At 44.9% G+C, this 25,320-nt stretch overlaps 1 protein-coding gene across 12 annotated transcripts in view; it reads left to right on the forward strand.

Annotated features, from left to right (window-relative positions):
- Positions 1–5,811: 5,811 nt before the first annotated feature.
- The window catches only part of TFAP2B (transcription factor AP-2 beta), a 216,463-nt gene continuing 196,954 nt past the window's right edge, over positions 5,812–25,320 (forward strand). For 2 of the 12 annotated variants that reach the window (XR_014232458.1, XM_082346262.1), the window contains exons 1-5: positions 7,463–8,835; positions 10,559–10,585; positions 11,787–12,245; positions 16,999–17,059; positions 24,574–24,793. Coding sequence is in view for 10 of the 12 variants with exons in the window: in XM_082346262.1 (XP_082202388.1) it covers positions 8,674–8,835; positions 10,559–10,585; positions 11,787–12,245; positions 16,999–17,059; positions 24,574–24,793 (929 nt within the window). In the remaining 2 variants the exon portion in view is untranslated. The other 10 variants (XR_014232459.1, XM_082346264.1, XM_082346267.1 and 7 more) reach the window with 9 other exon arrangements.

Below are 25,320 nucleotides of genomic sequence, written 5' to 3' on the forward strand. Positions count from 1 at the left end.
GAAGGCAGGCCGTCTCCACATACCATGGCATCACTCAGCTCAGACTGGGGAGCCAATGAGAAAGTTTTGAAATGTCTCCGTGAGCTCCAGATACATTATGGGCCTGATACTCAGTCTAGTAAATCTATAGCAAAGGACATGAGGATACATGGAATGATCTCTTCTTCCTGAAGCCACGCTGGTGTCTCGGGATATCCCCTCTTTACCTCCCAGAGTGCATGACTAACCACTTTGACAACCTAAACTATCATTTTGCTGAGGAAACAATAGTGTAATTCCCCACCTGTAAGTTCTAGAACCCCTCTTCTTCCCTCTTTCTGAAAAATGAAGTTTTTTCCAGCCTCAGCTATTAGACATTGCTTCCCTTTTGCATGTGTTATCAAAGGTTACTGATCATAATTTCAAGATCAAAACTTCAAACTCTTGACTACATTAAGATGTCACTCATCTAGACTTGATGCTTCATCTCTTTCAAAGCGTTAGTTAGGTACTAACTATTAAAATGATAGCCTCTTCCCTCAAGCTGTATTCTTTTTTCTTTTATATCCTTATTGGAGTATAATTGCTTTACAACGTTGTGTTAGTTTCTGCTGTATAACAAAGTGAATCAGCTGTACATATACATATATCCCCATATCCCCTCCCTCTTGAGCCTCCCTCCCACCCTCCCTATCCCACCCCTCTAGGTGGTCACAAAGCACTGAGCTGATCTCCCTGTGCTATGCAGCTGCTTCCCACTAGCTAGCTATTTTACATTTGGTAGTGTATATATGTCCATGCCACTCTCTCACTTCCTCCCAGCTTATCCTTCCCCCACACCCCATGGCCTCAAGTCCATTCATTACGTCTGCGTCTTTATTCCTGTCCTGCCCCTAGGTTCATCAGAACCATTTTTTTTTTTTTAGATTCCATCTATGTGTGTTAGCATACGGTATTTGTTTTTCTCTTTCTGACTTACTTCACTCTGTATGAAGTAATGTCCATCCACCTCACCACAAATAACTCAGTTTCGTTTCTTTTTATGGCTGAGTTATATTCCATTGTATATATGTGCCACATCTTCTTTATCCATTCATCTGTCGATGGACACTTGGGTTGCTTCCATGTCCTGGGTATTGTAAATAGTGCTGTAACGAACATTGTGGTACATGTCTCTTTTTGTATTATGGTTTTCTCAGGGTATATGCCCAGTAGTGGGATTGCTGGGTCATATGGTAGTTCTATTTTTAGTTTTTTAAGGAACCTCCATACTGTTCTCCATAGTGGCTGTATCAATTTACATTCCCACCAACAGTGCAAGAGAGTTCCCTTTTCTCTACACCCTCTCCAGCATTTATTGTTTGTAGATTTTTTGATGATGGCCATTCTGACTTGTGTGAGGTGATACCTCATTGTGGTTTTGATTTGCATTTCTCTAATGATTAGTGATGTTGAGCATTCTCTCATGTGTTTGTTGGCAATCTGTATATCTTCTTTGGAGAAATGTCTATTTAGGTCTTCCGCCTATTTTTGGATTGGGTTGTTTGGTTTTTTGATATTGGGCTGCATGAGCTGCTCAAGCTGTATTCTTATCCTTTCTTTGTTTTCTTCCAAGATGATATTCCTAAAAATGTGTGTGCGGGTGCGTGTGATTAGTATTTATCAAAAGATCAGGGTCAGTTCTCTTAAACTCTACCGTAGAGGGTCCCAGAGAGCTGAGATTTTGCTGCAACATGTTCAGAAAGAAATACTTTCATTTTAAACTTTTCATTCATTACTATTTGCTGCTTTTAAATCTCATTAATTCTGTTCCTAAGAAAAACAAAAAACTTAGATATCATCCAGTAAATTCACCTCATTTTATAGATGAGAAAACTGAGACATGGAAAGGTCAAAGGACTTGCCCAAGATAACATAGCTGGTAAGTGAAAGAATCTTCTTATGTTAAAGAAATAAAGAGAGTCATAGAATACATATCATTCTCTATTTTTCTCAAAATGCATGCATGTGAGTTTTAGGAAGTAGTTCCAATGTAATGCTAATTTCTCCTAAATGTTCCTTGTGCTTAAGAGACATTTCAGCTCTGATGTTATGCATCATTATGTGTTTATTCATGCTTTAAAGGTTAGATTTCTGCTCTACATCTTTCCATGCCTTTATTTGCAAATTTTTCCTCTCAGATGTGTATTGGTCTATTGGTTGCATTTTGAAACCAAATTGTTTAGTGTTCTCACCCTTTGAGATTGCCCCTTCTTAAATCAATAATATGGAAAATATCCACAATGATGGAAATACCTGTCCTCCTGCCTTGGTCACGCCAGGAAAGATGAGCACCTCTCACATTGTGTATGTGAAGTATCCATTGGTATTGGAAACCATTGTTCTCTGGCTGTTTGCATCATTTACTCCAAGCCCACCCCTTACCCCCCGTCCCCATCTTCCATTCCTTAACCTCTTTATCTCCAGGAGATAGAAATTTGAAATCTGTCCCTTTGGCAACTTCACAGCCCCACAAGTAAACAGAAAAGCCTGAGGACTTCAGAACATCTAAAATATGCAATAAAATTATTGCTCTTCCTCAAAGTCCAAGACCAAGTAGAAGTTTCCATAGTCACACTGCTTTTCATTCTCACAAGGGATTTCAATTTAAACACCACTTTAAAAATTCACAATTGTGCCCTTGATTAAATATTGTGGTTAAAGTAAGAAATGCTATTTCCTTTTCAATGTTTGCCTCAATCTGTAAAATCACGAAGAGTCGTTCTGGAGATCATTCTACCCCCGTTTAATTTTTTAAAAACCCCCTTATGCAAACATTAGTCCCTCCTATTTTGTTCTCTCACACCCAGATCGCTGACACCTATGTGGTAGCAAAGCCCTATAAATCTAAGGGCAGGGGTTCGAATTGTAGTTTCACACATTCAACAGTAATTTTTCCAAACTGATGTTAAAAATACATAATCAAGATTCCCCCAAAATATGATCATGAGAAAGCTTCCAGATAGAAACATGGTAGAAAACTAGTTAGACTACCACAATGAAACGTGCGCCTGTCATGTCTTATTAATCGACTTGGTGGACGATCATGCTTCTTGAGAAGTAAGAGGTGGAGGTAGTATCTTGGTATGTCACAAGTCAATGCTCCCTCGTCTCTCTTCCTTTGCCTGTTTATGAATCCAGGACAAAAATAACTCTGGAAAAAAATAATTGTCCAAAAATACTGTCTTCTTCATTTCGGAAGGAAGGAAGGAAGGAGGGAAGGGAAGGAGGAAGGAAATAAGGAAGGGAGGGAGAGAGGGCGGAAGGAAAGAAGAAAGAAAGACAGTATCACAGCGCTGTGGGCAAACTGCTGAGTCTGTACATAGTCGGGAGATCTAGGTTGGGGTTCCCGCCGGCACTTTCTACACAGGAAATTATACACGTCCCTAGCTGATGGAAGCCTTCACTTTCTTGACACCCAGCTCGGTGTCTTGAGTTAATGAGGGGAAATTAAATTGTTTTACAAAGTGACGGTATGGAATAGGTTCCTTTCATACTGTGTTGTTGTAACGAATTCTCACATACATTCCCATCGTATAGCTCAGTACCCTGGCTGTTAAATAGCTTACACGACCGGCCATAATGAGAGGGGTCGGGGTCCTGACTTGTCCCAATAATCCTAAGTCTTGGTTTACCATTTTATTATGTGTGTGTCTTGGGAAGATGGAAAAGGGAAACCCAGGCGGACCGTGTGTTGTGTAAAAGAAAAGGCAGTCCGTCAGGCAGCCACAGAAGGAGAGAGCTTATGAAGCCTTAAATCACAGGTGCCAAGGTGAGGAATAGGGGGAGGAAGGAAGTCTGAGAACTTTAGACAATTCTTTTTTTTTTTTTTGACAATTCTTAATTAGATTTTTAGAAGAAAGAAGTGAGACATGAGAGTGCTAACAGCTGACCTTGATTTAATATAATGATATTTTTCGGTGGAAAAAAAAAAAAAGTTAGAAACTTACTCGGAAAACCGCCAGCAGAGGGCTCCATGCTAGGTGCATTCACCTCCATTAGCGGCTCCTACAGTGATCGGAAAATAGTTCCTCTCTCCGAGGCTGAGAAAAGGGGGGTATTACTAACTCGCCTCGCTGCTATTATAAACGGAAATAAGTATAAGTGAGAGGGGAAAATACGAATATAACTACCTGGGATGTCTCCAGTGCGCTTCTACTTAGGCAAGCGTGTGCCACCCCTGAGAAAACAAAAACAAAACCAAAAAATGGGCATAGGGCAAGACGAAATGGAAAATGAAATGATGATGAAAATACATATTTTGCTCGTTTATCTTCCCTTCAAAACCAGAGGGTTTTCTGCCTTTGCCTTTATTTTGTTTTGCGTTTATTGAGTCCTTGCGGAAATCTTTCCTTACCTCACATTGATTGGAAGGTTAAAGCGAAATGCAACAGAAAGTTAAGAGCGAGAGAAGCTGGTTCAAGTTAGGAAATTTTTCTTAGTAGAGAATGAGATTTTATTTGTACATTTTTTGAGGCATTTGAACTTTATAGATGCTCAAACAATCATTTCTAAAATTAGGAGATATGATAAAAAATTGAGCTTTTAAAATGCTCTTAAGCAATAACAGGTTTTCAAGAACCGGAAGAAATCGCTGGAGAAAAAAAAAAAAAAAATCGAGCGGCCGTGCAGGATTTGCTTACACAAAATCCCGACAGAGGGCGCTGTTGCCCGTTCAATGACTTATGGAAGGTTCCCTAAGAAAAATTTCCCTTGCAATTTCTAGGATTTTTTGAATAAGGCCCACGTTGGAAAATTGACTCAGCCTTTAATTGTATTTATGTATTTCTTTGGGTATCTCTTTATATGTGTGTATATTTTTAAATTTATGCTTCATTCTTAATAAACCAGATTTCAGTTTTTCTGAAGAGTTTACATAAATGTTAACCAAATATTTCCAGATGATTCTAATTTTAAAAATATCTATTTTACCATAAAATAAAATTACATATGCAAAATTTGAAATTATATATATGTATATATGGCTATATAAATAGTTACACTAAAAACATATATATTTTTAAGTAGTTTTTTAATATAAAAGTATCCCTCTGAGACTTTTTTTTAGTTTCAAGTTTTAGAGTTTATTTATTATAGATTAAGAAATGATGTACCAAAAAGAGATTAAAAAGGTGTTAAAAGCATTCAGAGAAAAAAAATTAAGATTTTTTCCAAGTGCTTTTTATTTGGGTTGGAATGATCTTTAGGTAAAAAAGATAAAGGAGTTATTGGTTTGAAAAGGAAAAGACAGTTATTCCCATTAATAAATTTCTGTCTAGAGAATCTGAATTTGCAAGTCTATAATATTTATCTTGCAAAATATTGATCTGGGACTGATTTTAGTTCTGGAAAGGGAGGGTAAAAGCCGTTTCAAATCCCACCACACAACAAAATTAGGAAGAATGCCTCCCCATGTCCAGACTAGCTCTGGGGGCAAAGAAGGAAATCTTCGCTCAAGCTCCTAGTGGAAAATCTGTACAGATTTTGTGTACTTTAAGCTGTTAATGTTTAACGTAGAGGAAAGGAGAAAGGAAGGAAAAAGGAAGGAAGGGAGGGAGTCAGGGAGGGAGGGAGGGAGGAAGGAAAACAGGATGGAGGAAAAAGGAAGGAGGGGGAGGGAGGGAGGGAAAGGCAAAACATAAAAATTAAACAGGAAATGAAGAAAGGGTTTATTTCTGAAGTTCCCTCTGAAGCACCTTCTTCGAGTTCCTTTCATTTGACTTATCTTTGAAAAAATTAAATTAAAAATCTGTAGAATTTTTCATTCTGCACGATATGAAGCATCTCCCTGGTTTTTATCGAATCGATATCCACCGTGGTTGGCCGGAGCCCTCTCTTCGGAGCGCACAGCACCGCTCAGCAGTCCTGAGATTTACAGACAATCGCCCTTTGCAGATTCACTCTTATCAGGTTTAATAACTTCCACCCCAAATTGCCCTGGTCCCTCCTCATTCCCTCCTGTCATTTATTTTCTGCCCCAGGGGCAGAGAGCCTTCACTGGACTTCCCTTCTGGCTGTGGGAATCCTTCCACACCCTGGAAGGAAGTAGAATAAAAGGGGTGGGGGTGGGAAAAGGGGCCAGTGAGGTGAGTATTCACTTTGTGATGAAATTCGGGAACCCTGTGCCTTAAAGGGTGCCCATTTTCGAAGTTAGGTTAACTTTGTTCTTGTTGATGTTTATGTTTTCCTTTTCTTGGGGGGGAAAAAAAGCTATACAAATCACCTTACCAAGAAAAAACACATTCAAAACAAACAAAATCCCCACACCCTAAAGTATTTTTCAATACCTCCTTGAAAAACATTCTGCTTAAACCTTCCAGAGGTTCAGGTGACCATTTCTTGACTCTCCATGATTAAAACCACTTAAAAGTTATGGACAGCAGATGCAGATATAAAATGTCCCACACCTCTGCAAAGAAGGCTTGAAATTAACATTGTGTGATTGTGCATGTATGTTGCTCCCTACATCTGAAAAAAGAAAGAAAAGAAAAAAACCTTCATAAAATGGAGACTTCAGCCAAGAAAAGAACGGCACATGGAATCCATTGAAAATACAGACAAACAACCCTTAAACGATAGGCAGTACAGACTGAGGTGGTTCATATAGTATTTAAGGTTTCAAATTTGTTGGGCAGAATGACCGGATAATATGAGAAATGGTCACTGTGGTGAGCCAGCTTTTTTGTTCTACAGTGACTAAGGTACGGTGAAAAAAAAAAAAAGTTGTGTAGCCATCAACACAGAGAGATCACCCTTAAAATCCCCAAATCCAGCTTTCAAAACCCTCCTGCTGAACGAACAAGAAGAGGAGCTTTTGTGTTTAAAAATCTCAGTAATGGTCCCCCTTTAAAAATCTACATAGAAAATGGGGGACTGTTGGCACCCTGGTTTCTCCTTATGAACTGTAAAGACTTTAGTCAGTGGCTACAATGATTCATCATTTTCAATATAGAGGTTTTTTAATGTCTATATTTATATTAATCACACTGACCGTCTCTCTCTCCTTTAAATGCACGTTTAGAGTCTGTAGGCTCTGTGTGACCCAGGGGTGCTTATATAACTAAATGTGGGTGTCTGGGTATAAATACGTGTTTATGATTTTTATAATATATATGTCTGTGGGTTGCATCTAACTCCTGTGTGTGTAATAATGTTTTTCTCTCAGCTGAGGCTTACTTCTCCAGCCTATTGTTTGAGACAACAGATATAAGTTGCGATGGGAGAGGAGCGTCGGATTTGGTGTGTATCCCCCATTTCCAATTATAGATGGATCATTACAGACAGCGGAGTCCTGAGAAGCCAGACATCTGCTCCTCACATGAATGCACTCACCTCCTAGAGACAAGGCTGCCATCATGCTCTGGAAGCTCGTGGAGAATGTCAAGTACGAAGATATCTATGAGGTGAGCCTACACCCCCGGTTGCATCTTAGAGCTTTGCAGATAGAGAATTTGAGCTTCTTGACACCCCCAACTCATCTATATTTTTAAGCTATTTGCTCGTAGATTTCCGGTCGGTTTTCTCAGCTTTCTCCAACTTTTGGAAAAGCTGGTTTGGGGAAACTTCGCTATTCTGAAACAAGACTTTAAGGTGGAAATCTGACTACTTTAACTTAGGAGATTTCTCTTTTTTGTTATTTTATTTCTCTTTCTCTCTTCGTCGCCCCCCCCCCTTTAGGATCTGATGGGGAACAGTGGTGCTAGTGAATGTGGGCAGAGAAAATAGAGACTGATAAAGGCAGAGACTCTCCTCGTTTTGAGTGTGGGAGAGAATTAGGTTTTCAAGCCTATTTCGTAACAGATTCGAGCTTTTAATTTTTATTTTCAATAACATTTTTGAAATCGATAACCAACGGATCCCAGTAGAGGACGAAAATATAGAAGGAGGGAGGTCGATGGATAGACGGACAGATGGATAGATGGATGTAGAGAGAGCACAAGCCAAGGAGCCATAGCAGACAATTTTTTAATTTTCTTTTTTTTCTCGTGTTTTGCTTCTTTGAGAGTCGGGGCGTTCAAACCACCCCATGTCTTGGCATTTTTAACGAAAATTTCTGCCCGGGTTGAGTGCGCACCGTTCTTTACCGCTGAGGCCAGGGAGACTCGGGTGGAGATGCAGCCCGCAGCCAGGCGGGAGCCTGCCTCCCCGCGGGCGGGGCGCGCCGGCCGTGCGCTCGGGTCTCGGGCGCCGACGGAGCGGCGGGGCGGCGGGGCTGCGCGCGGGCCGGGCTGCCGGGCGGAGAGGGGACGGCGGCCCAGGACCGCGGAACTTCGCTCCGAGCTCACCAGCCTGGGAGTCCCCGAATTAGGCGTGAGGGGAAGCGGGGAAGCGAAGACTCCGAGGAGACGTCGAGGGAGGGAAGCGGGAAAGAAAAACTTGGCGGAAGGCGAAGAGAAAGGGGCAGAGGAGTAAGGGACGGGGAAGGTAGAAGCTGGCGAGCGGGCAGTGGCTGGAGGTCGGAAGGAGGGGAAGTCGGAGAGGGGAGGGAGGACGAGAAGCCAAGTCTCGGGCGATCGGCGCGGGAAGCGCTCGGTCGGACGAAGCGGTCGCGATGGGACGCAAAGAGGATCCCCACGCCGCGGGGGACACGCCATCCCGACGGCTCCGGGACGACTCCTGAAAGCCGGGCGGGGAGCCGCCTTGCGGACGCTAGGAATGGGCCCCTCCCGACGCCGCCGGCCCAGCCCCGCGACCCAGGCTGCGGCTCCGAGGAGCCCGCGCGCGCCCCGCCGCTGCCCGGTTGAGTTTCGCAAGCAGCGCCCGGCGCCCGCGCCAGAAGCCTCCCAGCTCTGCCCAGCCCCGAATCCTGATTTTGGGGTGCGTGTGCGTGTGTGTGTGAGTGTGTGTGTGTGAGAGAGAGAGAGATGAGAGGGAGAGAGGAGATTCGTCTTTCTGCGGAATGATGATTGGGGCTTTCCTTTCCTCTTTGTGGTTGTGTATTGACTGTAACGAAGAGCCGCGCCTCCGCCTGGTGGGGTTTGTTTCTGTTCGGCCTCCTCTTCCTTCTTTAACAGGCGGGATAATGGTCTAGTCGAAGGAACTAGAACTGTCCTAAAGAATGTGAGCGCCCGAAGTGGGCTTGGTACGGGCGGGGAAGGGGCCACGGTGTAAGTAGTTCAGGGTATACAGAGAGGGACTTCACTGGGTTCCGAAAAGTAAGCAGGATAAAACTCGTTCTAAGAGTCTGGAAGGTAGACTGGCTAAATGGGAAAGGAGGGAGGGAGAGAAGAAAGCAGGGAGGGAGGGAGGGAGGGAGGAAGAGGGAGGGGTGGAGTGGAAGAGGGAAAGAGGGGAGAATAAAGGGGGAGGGAGAGAGAAGAGACCGAGAGAGAGAGAGAGAGAGAGAGAGAGAGAGAGAGAGAGAGACAGAGAGAGAGAATACTGCAGGTATTCCTATCTGCCTAATTTTTCTGCTCAAAAAATATAGGAGAACCCGCAGCCCGGTGGAAGGAGCCTATTTAAGTCGGGAGAAAGGTTGAACTTTAACAGAAATGGCAGTTAGGCCAGTTGAACGGGTTCCTGAAACATCCAAAAAGGTTTTCTGTTGCCCCTGGCTTTGCCTGGAAAGGATAAGTTTAGTGTACTTGAAGATTGATTGCATATATTTTAAATTGAAGTAAAAAAAATCACAGACTGCAGGAGCACTGAAGAGGGAAAGGCTGCACGAGGGATGGAAAGCCCCCATCTCGCCTCTATCCTTTAATAAATAAGCATAATCTCCAGTATGCGTGAAAGTCTGCAAACGTCACTGTAAACAACCGGGCCCACCGGTTTGCTTTGCTCTCCCCTCCAAAGGAGGAGGCAACGCCTTTTTATTTTGTTTTTTAATCTGCACACGAAGCACCTAGGGCGATCCATTCTTCCCATTAGGGAAGTCCCTCTCCAGGAACCAGGACACCTACGTTCTGCACAAGCCCCCAGCGATGCTCTCTCCCTCACCGCCTGGTCCAAGGGAGCAGGGACTGCTTTACGCGCGTCCCCGGCTCAGTTAATTGAAGTTCTGCCTCTTTCCTGCTAAACTTTTTCCCCGGTCTGCCTTCGCCAGCCCCCTCGTCTGATTACATCTAGTAATTCTCCACTGAATGAACGTCATTTACAATAGTAGGGAGCTCTGCGCCCGCTGCTGCTTCACGCTCCATTTGTCCTCCATTCTCCCTTTAAAGTACTCGTGTAATATTAATAGTCATGAATATCAATTATTATGAGGCGGTGTAGGCAAGCGGCGGGAGGAAGGGGCGCCCGAGCAGTCTGAGCCCAGCTTCGGGCGGAAGAGGACTGCTTCTGGAGCCCCGAAGAACCGCAGAAGAAAAAAAGCCAAAAAAACAGCAAGACACCGATGAACAGCTCTGCGTGTGTGTGACAGGCGACGCCAATCTCGTTTGGGGGGGGGGGGTAAAAAAAATTTTTTTTGTTTTGATGGCTTGTCCTGGAAACACCTCAAGCTCGGCTCCTGTGTCCAGCTCGTTTCTCTGCTGGACTCCTTGATTTTTTTTTTTAATCATTGTTTGATTTTGAGCAGTAACCAGGCTTTTTTTTCCAGATGTTAGTCCACACCTATTCATCCATGGTGAGTTTGGATTCACGTTGTACCAGAATTGCATGCTCCCTCCTCTCACTGTCTCTCTGTCTCTGTCTCTTGTGTGTGCGTCTCACTCTCTCGTCTCTGTCTTCCTTCGAGCGCCTTTGGCTTGGTAATTTAGCACCATAATTGGACGAGGCTGCAGCTGCTTCTCTGCATTGTGTGTTCGTCTGAGCTCCATGAGTCAACTGGGGAGGGGGGGAGGCCGAACAGGAAAACTTTTTATTTGCTATTGCAGTTTGGAAATTTAGGTGACTATTTCTCCAAAAAGAACCATGGGGACTTTACCATGGCATTTCCACAGAGGAGAGGGAGAAACTCACACACACACACACACACACACACGCACACGCACACACACACACACACCTCCCCCCTCCCCTTTCACTGAGTTTAGCACTCCACTTAGGACCAGTGCTAAGTTGTCTGGGCCTTTTTTTGTTCGTTTTTTTTTTTTTTTCCCCCCTCCCAACCCCAGGTCCTTCATCTTCACTCCCTGGAGTAGGACAGCAATAGATATATTTAGAAAAGCAGCCTTAGAAAAACTCCTGCGAACCACAGTTCAACTTTAACAGGGACTCAGGATATGATTTCGAATGAGATCCATTTCAATCAAACACTACATAAATTATTTAATTCCTCTTGGAGAGGGAGGGGGGACTGGAAACTCAGATCAGGCAGATTTCTGGGTCTCCTGGAATGACCAAGTCGTGTGGGGAGCTCCTGGTCAGCCGGCTGGGTTAGCAGGAGGAGCAGCACAACCAATAGTATGAAGTTTTATTTGTCATGCTTTGGACCTCTGGAAGAGTTAGGAAAAAATAGTGTAAAACACCCAGAAGAGCAAATACCCCATGTCAGACTCCTGTATTTTTCATTAGGGAATTGAGAATCTCCCCCCCCCCCCCACCATACACAGTTACTTTACCTTCACCCCTTTTGCCGGCTTTGCACCCCAACAGAAGGCTTAGATGTTGGTTAAGTGGGTGATTCTCCCCCTTTTCCCCCCCAAAGCCTCGCATTTGGAATTGCTGAAATCATGTACCCTCTGAGTCAGCTTGGGAGTCTAAGTTTCAGACTCTTGCGTCCCCTATCCCGGGAAGAAGAAGATGCCGAAGGCGGGCTTCTCCATTTGTCGCTTGTATTTTTCCCTCCCCTTCTCTCTCTCTCTCTTTCTCCTCTCCGCTCCCAGGACCGGCACGATGGCGTCCCGAGTCACAGCTCACGGCTCTCCCAGCTGGGCTCGGTGTCCCAAGGACCTTACTCCAGCGCCCCGCCGCTGTCCCACACGCCGTCGTCAGATTTCCAGCCGCCCTACTTCCCGCCCCCCTACCAGCCGCTCCCCTACCACCAGAGCCAGGACCCCTACTCCCACGTCAACGACCCCTACTCCCTGAACCCCCTGCACCAGCCCCAGCAGCACCCCTGGGGGCAACGACAGCGGCAAGAAGTGGGTTCAGAAGCCGGCTCTCTCCTGCCCCAGCCTCGGGCCGCCCTGCCCCAGCTCTCGGGCCTCGACCCCCGGAGGGACTACCACTCGGTCCGCCGGCCGGACGTGCTCCTGCACTCAGCGCACCACGGCCTGGACGCGGGCATGGGTGACAGCCTCTCGCTGCACGGTCTCGGCCACCCCGGGATGGAAGACGTCCAGGTAATGGCACACAAACAAACAAACAGTAAACGAACAACAAATGCCCCCCCGGGAGGGAGGAAAGGCGGGGAGGGACAGCTGTGTCTCCTTTGGGGGACGTACACCACACGTACGTAACTGTGTGTATACGTGTGTGGCTCTCTAGTGGCGATTTCTGGAGGTCCGATGATGAAAGCTAGAAGCACTAGAAATGAAAGAATGAAGGAGAAAAATATGTGTTTTGCTAGTTTAGGATCATCAGAATCAAGGCTAGATGTTTTTGTCTTGCCTTAGCTATGCGACTCCTTCCTGTTCTCTTGCGCTTCGTGCGAGCAAGCTGGGTGCCCTCCCCAACCCACCCGCTCTGCATGCCCAGTAGTGGGCCTGGGCCCCCTGACATGGCAAGTGGAGTCCTGACTGCCCGAAGCTACAGCATGGAGGTGCAGGGACCTCTATAGCGGTTCTTGCTGGATTTGCAAAGACTTTGTTAAGCATGACAACGCACATTGGAAGAAAAACATGTGCTATTTTGTCCAAGCCAGGTCTTACTTTGAATGTCCCATAAGCTGTTGAACCCTTTTCCAAGATAATTGAGTTCCAGGGTCATCATCTGAGAAATGGAAGATTTGTGGGGAGAGACCCAGAAAGTCATACTTCTGTTTGGGAATTCATGAGGACACATATGATTTTGGAGATTCTTTTCCCCCTTTGGACCATTAAACGACTGTGGAGCAATGTTCTCCACATCCCTCTCCAGTCCTCTTTTCCACTAATACCCTCTCCCTGGTGTCACCACCCCAGCTGAAGAGGCATCATATGTTTGTTTCTTAAAAGGCTCCAAACACTCCCCCACCCACTCACTATCCCATCTGCAACCTACACAATGGAGCCTGATTTGGTGGAGAATACTTGGTTAAACTAAACAAAGAAACATCAAAGAAATGGTTTATAAAAACTCTCTGGGTGATTCTGAGCAGGTCTCCTTTTCCTCCCTAATTTAAATAGTCTCCAGAAAAGATAAATATGGTTGAAAGGTATTCAATGGATCCTTCGGTCTCATTGGCATGGTTGTATATATCATGCATCATTATGGACATACCTCTGAAGAAAAGGAAAACAATATGGGAAAGGGAAAGGGTGCATGAGTCCTTCCTCTTTACCTTGCTGAAGAAAATGTATTTTGAACAGTTAAAATGTGGGGACAGAATTAAATGCTGTCTGTGTGTAGTCTATGATGGTTTACTGCTTTAAAGGAAATTCAGTTATTTAATATTTCCAAAAATGACAGAATCACCTGAGTTGTGGCTGGATTTACCCATAGTCATAAGAATGGTAGTTTTGTTGATTTAGCTGACCTTAACTGTCCCTGTCTGAAGATAATGCTCATTTCAGAATATCATATGAGAAAGGAAATATTTAATCGTTTTTTTTTTTTAATGCGTTGGGGTAATATGTGTCTGGGGGGGAAAGTTTTTAAATTAACCTTTCTGGGTACGGTTCAAAGTGCTAGATAATGAAAGTGGATCAAGTCATCAGCACTGCTGTTGGCGACGCTGCACTGGCTGTGTCTCCACGCTCGGCAGGCCTAGTGGTTTAGGCGACCGAACTCAGGGACTGCGTCCAAAGAGGGAACAGATTTCTCTGGTTTTAGTTTTTAGTTTTTTGTTTTTTGAAAGAGAGAATCGTGAGAGGTTTGGAGTGTTTGGTCAAATGCAGGGGGCCAGAGAAAAACAGGGCCAGGTCGGTGTGCATTTGGGAGAGCACCCTTGTCCGAGTTGTGGCCGGAGCTCAGACCTGGGAGGTGGACAGAGCCCAGAGCAGAGACGGCGCAGGCCCAGGGCCCTCGCTGCTCCCCGCCCACCCCACTTCTCCCCGTTCCTCCCCGGATGCGTCCCAGCATGTCGCCTGGCGAGGTGGGGAGGCCCGCGGGACTTTCTCGGGTCGACCCTCACTGCAAGGGGTCGCGGGGGATGCACTCCGCGCCTGTCCCAGGAGGGGAACGACAGGGGCTGGGGCGATCTCTGTCTCCGCCGAGATGACAGGCGTCCTGAGGCCGGGGTGTGGTTGACGTGACACGGGGCAGGTGACAAAGAAAGACAGGGCAAGAGATGGACCTAGGACCAGACCCTAGAATCCAGAGGCTCTGCATCCTCCGTCCAGTCCCGGAGGACCCACTTCTGACTTAGGGATCTGGAACTCGGTGGGGGACGGCGGCTAAAGTTGCAGGAGCTGACGGCGGTTTCAGCGTTTCGCGTTTCCTGCAGCTACGGGATGGGTGGGCTGCGCCCCACCTGTCTGTAAAAGGGACCAGGGGTGCCTCAGCCTGGACCCCAGTCACTCGTTCCATCTCAAGGGCCTGGTGTGTGTGCCGGATCCCCCTACGCAATCCAGCCGCGGATCAGGCAGATCCCAGGGCGCTGCCAGGCCGGGGGCCCTCACACCCAGCGGTCCTCACCTGGCCTAGGGCTGGGGGGAGATGTTGTGTGACCCAGACACACACGCGGGGCCACCGCCCCGACCGTGAGAGAAGCAAATGAGGAGAACTAATTAACCAAATGCTTCTAATAATTTTTTAAATGAAACTATAAAACCCTGTCAATTTCTATTTCAATTTACTCACAGGGGCTATTAAACCAGCAAATCGCTGTTTGGGTTCTGGGTATGCTACATTCTACCCATTGTGTGTGTGTGTGTGTGTGTGAGAGCGCGCACGCGGGGAGGGGGGGCAGTGTTTAAAACTCAGAAAAACAGCATCAGAAAGAAAGAGAGCGTGAGGTGACACCTAGTATTTTGGAGCTTGTTTAGTTGCTGTGAACACCTCTTTCCTTCTTCCGATCTTTGCTCTCTAACCTTTACCACCTAAGAGTGTAAACATATAAGGATGTTAAGTCAAAGCCCCTACACACACACACACACACACACACACTCTCAAACACACCCTAGTGTCTTAAAGCAACCCCTGGTATCACTTTTAACTAAAGAAGTCTAGTAATTACGAGTCTGAGTCGTTTTTCTGAGCTTCCGCATGCAGTCCTAATTAAATCTTTACGACCCTCCCTGTGACGATTAAGCGCCAGCATGCTGCGTGAATATCCTGTACAAAAACCCAGCAGGCGTCCGTAATTAGATAGAAAATCAGACAAGAGCCTTCTCATTAACTACCACAACTACCCCACGTCGCTGATGAGGCGTATATACATATTTACGTACCGACGTGAGGGTGAGGTGTGGGCGCTCACGGTCCGGGGCCTGTGAGATCGCGGGTCTGCCCGCCCACAGACACAGGCGAATATTTCTGTTCTGCGTGGACACGTCGCCACTGTAGACACGTGAGCACAAAAGGCGTGAGTCTTGTGTGTGCGCGCCCGTGTGCATGGTGGGGTCTCCTGGGAGCTCCGAACAAGTTACATGAAGTATTTTTCTTTTCTCTTTAAGCTTTGTACTATTTCTTAAGTTGGAGATGGCATGTTGCGACATGGAAAATGGTCCTTACAGAGAATAATTTTCCCCATCTTTCTGAGAACAGAAGAGTGGCTATGAAAAACGAAAAGAAACAAATGAACATGACCCCTCCATGATTAGATCATCTCGTTTCTAATGTGCTGCTTGTTTGGGGTAGACAGTCTCTTCCTTGTGATGAACACACGCCCTGTCTGGGGATGCAGCTTGAGTGGGTGGGAGGTGCTGTCTAAACACAACCCCCCTTACAAGCCCTTTGCTTTTTACTCCTCTGTAGAGTGGGTGACAGATTAGTCCAAACGTAGGTGTCTAAGGATCAAGGAAAGCAGCTGTACATGGCAGAAAGGCCTAGCATTGATTTTCTCTGGGGAGTAGGGGGGAGGGAATTCCCTGCCTTTGGATGCCCTGGGATGCAGGGCTAGAACCCTGTTCTGGTGCATCCTGACAGTAAGAATATCATTCTAACAGCTATTTCCCCTCTGAAATGCAGCCAACATCTAGGGTCGAAACTTTCCTTCTCTGGGATGAAAATGGCAAGGAAGGTGAATGTTCTTTGCCATTACCCAGGTGCTGACTGGGAGATCCTCTGTGTGTGTGTGTGTGTGTGTGTGTGTGTGTGTGTGTGTGTGTGTTGGTGCATCTGTAGTTACTGCCTTCCTAACAGGTATGCTTCTTGCTGGGTAGCAGAGGTGGCAGGGTTGGGAGGGGGAGCAAATTGTGCAGGTCCCCCCAAGCGACTGTCCTGCAGCAGGAAGCTCACCCAGCACAGGGATGTGTGTGAGCTGCAGTGGGTGTGAGGTCCTGACAGCCTGCAGACATGTTCCTATGTGTTGCTGTTCGCATTCCATTCCAAATTGCTCAGACTTTAATTAAAATCCTATAATGTAAACTATTATGTATTTGTAAAATGACTCTGGGGTTAAGATGCACTGGGATAGCATAGAAAACAGAAATTGCTCTGACTAATATTGGTGAAAATCTTTCAGTGCTGCCAGATTTTCACAACTCATAAGAGCAAATAATATAAAAGTTTGTGTCTATGTAATATCTATGTTTAATGTAATAACTAAACCAATCCTGCATCCCAGATGTCTCTCACAGTTTCCTTTTTCCTCCTCTTCCATTGGAAGAATTTATAATTTGGGTGAATTTCATTTCTGTGTCCATTTGGAGGTAATAATGATAATAATAAAACCTCCCTTTGTGAATTAATATAAATGGAAATAACAGCAACTCCAGTTTGGAATGACATGATTTATGAGTGTGATTCTTTAATATCCAGTCGATTTGAATAGTGATGTTTTTATATTCACAGTCAGTTGAAGATGCCAATAACAGCGGCATGAATCTATTGGACCAGTCTGTCATAAAAAAAGGTATGGATTCTTCCCCCCGCAAAGTAAGCAAAGTTTCCTCTGAGTTCATGTCTTTATGATGAGTTTTCACTTTGAAGGATTTCATTATTTTATAAGACACAAATGTTTGTTCACAATCATAGGACAGCGGCTATCTGGATGAAAATGCCTGTTGGGAAGAAGGAATGGGGGTGGGGGACCGCAGGGAGAAACCCGGATGAGAGAGACAGAGGAACAGAAACTATTGCCATTTTTCTCATGGTACCTTCGCTAGCAATTCTAGATACATTGTAAATAATTGAACTACCATCACGTATGGAACTGGCTGGGAAACACTGCTTTCAAAAATATGCTATAATTATTTCATTGATAACTGGAGTTTGTTGAGCTAGACCCTATGCCATTGGGGTAGCTCCTTCTCTTTTGGCCTTTGTATTTGATTTTTGGGGTGGTAATTTTGTTCCCAGTTCTCTGTGTTTTATGAGTTGTTTCTTCTGATTTTTTTAAATTGTGCTAAATGTGTTGCTAAATATGCTCTTCCTGAGAAGCTGAGCCGGGCTCTGCACATTTCTCAGTCTTCCTACATATGCATTCATGATTTAGTGTGACTGTGGAATCACCCCATACTGTTAAAGGGCATGTGATATTAACAAATGTTTGCAGTCTCTTGTACAGCTGTAAGCAAAATAATTAACTAATTAAACTAATTAAATGTAATTACAATAACTCATTTCGGGCGTATTGCAGCTGCTTAATTTTTCCCCCCTCTTCTCTGACAGTCACTGAGAGAATGCCTGGCGATTAGGATGGCTGCCGAAAGGCCCGAATGTCACTCACATGCCACAAATTTAGGAGTTTGAATGTGTAAACAGTGCAATCTTTAATTATCACAAGAACTGGTATTTGGAGCTACAATTTTAACTACTGTAACCCTTTCTTATCGATGCTGGAGAAGGCCTGTCCTTCTGTTTGGTGTCAACAATCCCTAGCTGCAGTCACTTCTGATTCATTTGAGCCAGATGACATTCACAAAAACAATTAAAAGAGAAAAAGATGCTTCAGAAAGTAATGCAGAGTCAAGCCGGTAGAATAGGAGGGTTGTGAAGGAAGGATTCCAAACAGGGTGAGGAGTTTTCAATTTTCTTCTCTCACAAAAGCAGAAAAAGTCGCTTTGAGAGGTGGGAGGTGGGAGGCGGAAACTGTACCTGAAATGATGCCATTTGGCTTTGGAACGTAATATCCCCAAGAAGACTAGTAGGGTTTGGGGCAAAACTATTTTAAGTGTTGCTCCAAACATCTCTCCTGCTCTTCTTTAGATAGTATCGTTTCGGTTTTTAATGCCAGGGTTTGGGTTTGCTGGGACACTCAGGCTCGTGCTTTGACTTGCAACTGCGCTGACAGCTCACTTTCACCATTTCCTCCTGGGTCTTCTCTTCTGGTTAATTGCTGGTTGATGGGAGGTGGGTATGGGGAGGAGGAGAGGCGCTTCTTCATTGGCTCTCGTGGTTTCTTTTCTGTTTTAGTTTCCGTCCCTTTTCATGGAAAGCTAGAACCCCTTAGCTCAGGGTTCTGTATCCTGGAAACAGCGTTGGGGCTGGCGGTAGGGCGTGCCCAACTGATGACCAATCAGAAACGTTCTTAATTGCCAGGCCAATAAAAATATGTGGAACTTAGCTTACCTAACAAAATGGAGCTGAAAATATTCTTAGATGTAGGATGCTTTGGTTTCAGGGCTTGTATATGTTTGTCAGTGAAATGTGAATATGTATGTATATGGGTATCTCCAGGAATAAGAAGAGGAGAATGTTGACTAATGTCACTGGTTCTGTTCTGGAAACGCGGAGTACTTTTTATGGCCCCCAGAATCTTTTTTAAAAATGTGCAGCTTAAAGCATCTAAGTGGCACCCCAGACATTTTATTGATTTAGGGAGTGTGGTATGAATATAAAGTGTGAGGTCAATTCCATTATTTACTATTTCGGGTATTTGCTTTATTACATGATGAAAATATCCTAATATATTTTTATCTTTAGAGAGCCATGGGCAAAAGAGGAATAAGTGGTTGATTTACTTTTCTAGATCACTGTGAACCACTTAAAATAAGGTTATGGGTTCATTAGCTCCTTCCCTGCCCTCTGGTCTCCCGTCTTTGCCCCTCCACCACCTTTGTGAGGGATGACTCCCAGAGATTAATTTCATAAAAGAGAGGTGAGAACGTTTCCTGAACTAAATATTCTAAATTTCAACAACTGGCAAGGGACTACGTTGCTTTATTTGTTTTCTAATGGGCTTTTAGAGAGATTTTAAAAATTCTACCTTATTAATAAAAAAGGCAGCAACTGGCCCAGGTTTACGTGTCTCTGCTTCTGTGTGATGTATTGAAGGCGGAAGACTTAGACATAAAGGATATATGTCTCTGTGTGTGTGTGTCTCTCTCTAATTATGGAAGGTCTCTCTCCTAAAATTTAACCAGTCCAATTTTCACCCGTGTTGATATCACCCCATAGATTGTAGGTGAGCTCTCTTGTTATGTTTGCTATCCGGGCTTAGCTGACATTTCTGAAGTAATTTAGTTAAGAGGAAATGAGTTGTTCCCAGTAGAGAGAGCAAACGAGTGGAGTGAAGGTAGCCAGCGTGATAAATGGCTCTTTCATTTGAAGATCTCCAGAGCTCGTTTACGGCTAATTTTCTGTATTGGCCCCCTTTGAGCTATTAATGCAATCGGCAGGGACGGGGGCCCCTCTCCTCTTAGCTGCCCCATTAGAGCTCCCATTAAGCCAGCGAGTCTCAACTCCATGGCAGGAGTGGGGGGAGTAATGAAAGGTGCTTTTTAAACTCTCCTAATCTAAACCGGCAGAGGGTGGTTAATACGATTTGAAGGGGGCTGGTCAATGAGCAATCAATAAAGTAATAATGAGAAGGATTCGGTACATTAACAGTCTAAAAATCCAACGAGACATTAAAAAATCATTCTTAACTCTCAGTTCCATTAAGATTAGGAATCTGGGCTGGGAGGGGGCAGGGTGGTGCCCAGCTCACGTAAATGATCACTGCCACCATCCTACAGCCTAACCTAAAGAAGGCTCACCTAGGCTTTCAGAAAAAGTTTTTGGTGCAATTAGAGGCCAACATGCAATCGGCTTGACACCTTAGATAGCAGAAAAGATGCTGGGATTTCTTGGAAAGGCCAGAGTGGCTGGAGTCCAAGGTCCAAATGTTGTGACTGTGGGGCATTTTCCTTGGTCTTAGGGATATCCTGTTTGGTTAGTTTCAGTTCAACCTCCGGTTCTCTCCCACTTTTTGCCCGTTAGTTCTGGCCCCTTCCCCACATAAACACTTTGATTGGTGTGGATTTTCTCTGGGTGGGGGGAGATACGGAAATTGCCAATTTCAATTACAAGGGGTTCTGTTGGGATTCCTCCTTCTGACCTAGGAGGTAAAAGCACCCAGAATCTGTCGGAGCCTTTGAGAAGGGTATGAGTTTCCTCTCAAATGGAGAGGTTCACATTTCCAGAGCTGACTTGGATCCCAATTGGTATTTATTCAACTAGAGACTCTCAGCTATGTTTCCAGCCACCCAGGGAGTAATCAGAGTTCATAGAATTTCAAAGCTGGAAAGGTTAGACACTCTTCTCCAACTCCCATCCCCATCCCCCAGTGTGGAAACTGAGACAGAGAGAAGACAAATGATTTTCTCAAGGTCCCACACACGGAGTAAGTGATGGGACCTAACTCAGTTTCCAGCCTCTTAGGCTTTGCCCCTAAAGGATGCCAACACTGGACACTTGTAATTTTTTTTATGTTCCAGCTTTCTTTGTGGGAATCCTTTTATTTTTCTTTCCAGGATTTCGGTGCTCACATTTATACACATGCTTTTATATACATGTGGAATAACATTTAGCCTGCAGGTAGATGAGAAACAATGCAAGTATGAGGAAAGCGGTGATCTGCTGGTGAGAAGTAATTACTTCAAGCAATGCTCTACCTCTTGTGGCTTCCTGGTGTAGTTTCCATATTTAAGTCCAGGTACATTACAGAGGGACTTATGCTTCCATCTATTAGATGGGTTCATTTCTTCCTTCTCTCCCCCCAGCAGGTCAGACCCACAGAGGACCTGCCTCCAGTCAAACACAAAGATCTCAAAGCTGTGATTTCATACTTAAGTTTAAAGAGTAAAGATGAAGAGCTAACTTATTAACCCTTTGGCTCTATAGAGTCCACTAATGAATAAGATTTTCTCCAGTTTTCCTTCCTCTCTCTTAAATAAAACTCCAGTTCTTGTAATGAAATATTGATCGGGTTTTAAACCTTTTTTTTCTTCTCCTCCCATATAATGCAAGTTTAAAGAGAGGGGAGCAAATTTGGGAGGTGTTACGTCCAGAAGTTGACCATGCTATCCAACTTAGAACTGAAGAGGGGGGGGGGGGAAAAAAACCTCCCAGTTTTAATGTATGCACAGAAAATTGTAAACATGTAAAGAACTGAAAGCTTCACGCTGAGTTTTGCTATGCTCCATTTCCTTACCATTTCCTGCTGTCGCTTTAAACCTATCTTAGTCATCTCTGGGTTCCGTGGGCAGGAGGAGTGCACTCATAATTACTAACAAATCAACCGGGCCCTGTTGCTCCCTGGGTTTATTGATAAGCTGGAGGAAAGCAGAAGGGAAAGGACAAAGAGAATAAAACATGGGGTTAATCAGCTGAGGAAGGCATGTGTGAGAGTGGTGGGGAAGGTAGATGCTAACAGTAGGACGGACTTAGAAAAGCGTAGGGACAAGAAATATGTAGAGTCTAGTCTAGGGGACCAAAAGGAAGGCCCGGGTGGGAGAGAGGTTTAGAACCTGAGGATGGGAGAGTAGAGGGTGCAAACAAGATTGATACTTAAATTAGAAAATAGAAATATAACCTGAAGCACCTCTGCTCAAATAGTCTTGGTCTTTGAGGGGAAAAAACGAGGCCACCCTCCTCTTCCCCCTCCCCCTAGACAGCAGAGTGCTGAGGGGAGCTGACTGGGTGGGTGATATTTAGGTGATAATGTATATGCAAAAAGGTACAGCCCTTGGGAGGGAGCGATATACATTCCCCAAAGGAAATTGCTCTTGTCTGGTAAATCAGGCAATTAACAATAGTGAAATGAGAGGGCAGGTTATAAAATGTCTCTATAGACCTAGCTTTTCAAGAGATTTGGCGCCTGGGACTGTGAAAAGCGGGTAAAATTCCAGTTCTCAGGAGATACTCAGTGATCCAGTCTGGGAAACAGGAACTGAACTTACTATTTTCAGCTTAGTGCTAAGGTGTAGGGCAAGCCGTTAAAATATTCTTTCTAAATAGTATTTAAATTTTAAAATGTTGCTGAATAGCAAAAATGAGAATTTTTATATATTTTATTTCTGTAGTTCATACCATGTTAAAACTACAAAGGGCCGTCTATATTTTGGGGAAAAGTTTTTCCAGGGTTACCATGATTATATATTATTTGCTTATAGTGCTTGAATATGAATCTTAAATATAGAAATCAGGACTGCAGTGAAAAAAAAGACATATTAAAATAGATGTGGATATTGTGCAAGATAATTAAATGACAGGGTGTTCCCACCCCAATCACTGTTTTTTTAAGTAAGTCACTTAAATCCATATTTTACTCAAATTTAATTAATACACTTCAAATTTGCATTGGTTCACTCTCAAATGAGAAGCACTTCGCTGATGAGACTATGATGAGGAGAATCAGAAAGAAGAAAGCCCCCTCTGTAACTCCTCACCACCGCCGTGACAGGGCAGAAGATTCACTCTGTTACCTAACATCATTCATCTGCCCTGAGACAGACTCTGTAGACGGATCCAGAAATCCCAAAATGTCTACTAAGAAGTAGAAAAAGGGAATGCTTCAGTCTTCCCATCCACTTTCCTCAGAAAGCCCTTTCTACAGGTGTTTGAAAAGGGCCAAATGCAATTCATAGTAAATAAAAGATCTGGGACCTACCTGGCTTTTAGGAGTCTCTAAATAACCATGGAGGTCTGAGTGCTAGGATCCGTGGTAGAGAGAGTAAGCTGTTTCAAGAACCCTCAGGGCGGTTAGTCTGTTCTAGACAAGGGAGGTTATATAACTTATTTTGTGTGTGGGGTTCTAGGTTCCAGATGGTAGAAAGAGCATATCTTTCTCTTACTAGAATTATAGAATGAGACAGAGTCTTTATTAAAGAGGGGGGATGGTAGCATCCTTTTTCATGCCAGAAACATTGCATAAATCCCCTGGACTGGTGATCACCAAATAGTGCTTGAGGGGCTTCAGATCCCAATGGAAGTAGCTAAGGTGTAGGGCAAACCAGGAGGGGACGTTGCCTGGCCAGTGGCTTCTAGAGCCTGCAGAAGAAAAATGGGCATCAGCAGTGTAGAAGTCCAAGGGAGCGAGACTGCCAGGGAACTGGGAGGCTGACCTTTCACTGTTACTCATTCCCAGCTCATTCCCAGCCTCTGGTTCTATCAAGCGCCTCCTCTTCCTGAGGTGCAGATGACACTGAAACACAATTAAACAGAAATACAGGCTGAAGAGACTGAATGCGCCTGGGTAGCAGTGGCAACCAGCTGTCAGCTCTTATTAACTTCCGCATAAAACATACCTTGAGTGCGGTTTGTTATCAATTACTTGCCGAAATGAAACAACTGGGGCAAGGCAAGACCGCTGCTCACATGAATTAGAGTGATTGGTTGATTGATCAGGGCACCTGTTGTAAATCATAACTGCTCCAAACAATCACCAGCCGGTGCTTTACATTAATTTGTAAACAAAATTCATGTCACCGCAGGATTGCTTTCACTGGAGAGGAGCATTTGGGTTCCTTTCTAAATGAATCTGTTGTTAGGATGTTGGAAAGAATGGGATCCACTGTAGAGAAATGAGCAGCTCTTTTGGGCCCAACTCCCCCGTTTAATGGTATTATTACTTGGCTGTTCTTGGGCAGGGTGACAGATGGTGCCCACCCTCCTGATCCTCGCCAGTGATGACCATAGATTTGTGTCCAATAGGAGAGGAGGGAAGGGTTCCCATAAAGACCATTGGTATTACTATTTTATATCATTGATAGGGATGATCACCTTCGGGCTTCAGCACCAAATGTGATTATCAGGAGACAGATGAGGACACTAAGATTCAGAGATGTTTAGTGAGATGTTTAAGGTCACACAGCCAGCACGTGATGGAATCGAATTTGCCAGGTTTCACAGCACAATCCAAACTCCTGGGTTGCTTGTTTTTCTTGATTTGTGTAGTGAGCAGGACAGCGGCAAGCGACTCTCACATGTCCACACGCATGGGGTAAGTTTCCAGAGGAGTGATGGCTTTTGCATTTGTTTGTACACAGTGCTCTGAACGCACCGCAGAACCACGGGAACAAACACTTCCTCCTGCAGCTTTCCGCTTGGCGCCTGCCCTGTGGCCTCGCCCCTGCGCACGCAGCGACACATTCTATCGGCCGGTCACCAGGATCGAAACCCGGTCACCTTTATGGCATATTTTTTTTTTTTCTCCCTCTCTAGTTCCGGTTCCTCCCAAATCTGTGACTTCTCTGATGATGAATAAGGATGGCTTCCTGGGAGGCATGTCTGTCAACACCGGTGAGGTGTTTTGCTCGGTCCCCGGCCGTTTGTCTCTGCTCAGTTCAACTTCAAAATACAAAGTAACTGTGGGGGAAGTTCAGAGACGGCTGTCGCCCCCCGAATGCCTCAATGCGTCTCTCCTCGGCGGCGTCCTCAGAAGGTAACCCCCCGTATCAACCACTTTTTAATACTGCGCGGTTGCCTAGCAACCGGATCCCTAAGTGCGTGCAGCGGCCGCCAAGTGCTCCGCGCGACCCCGCACGCGCCGCCTCGTCCTTCCGCTCACCTTGCGGGCCTGGGAACCTTCCACTTTCACTGCCCGGCACCTGGCGCCCCTCTCGCCATCCCCAGGACCCTTCGGGGGCATTCTCTACCTTGAATGGGACCCACGACCTAAACTTACCTAAAACAGGAGTTTCATGGAGCAACCCCTTTCGTACCTGCAATGTACTCTAATCTCTACTTTGTTTGAAAGTGCACTTGGCGGCCGACTAAGTTGGTCCTGTCCCACTATTGCATTGTGCCCCGCAGTTTGAAAAGCTTTGTTCTAGACTTGTGTGGCTTCCTTTCTTCAGTACCACCACCAGTAATAACAATGACACCACTTTAGAAATATTGACAGTTATTCCTTGGGACCATTCATATGCTCCCCGATATTGGAGAAAGACAATCTTATAGACTCCTTGT

The sequence above is a fragment of the Balaenoptera borealis genome, assembly GCF_965194805.1.
Source record: "Balaenoptera borealis genome assembly, chromosome: 12".
In the NCBI taxonomy this organism is placed as follows: Eukaryota; Metazoa; Chordata; class Mammalia; order Artiodactyla; family Balaenopteridae; genus Balaenoptera; species Balaenoptera borealis.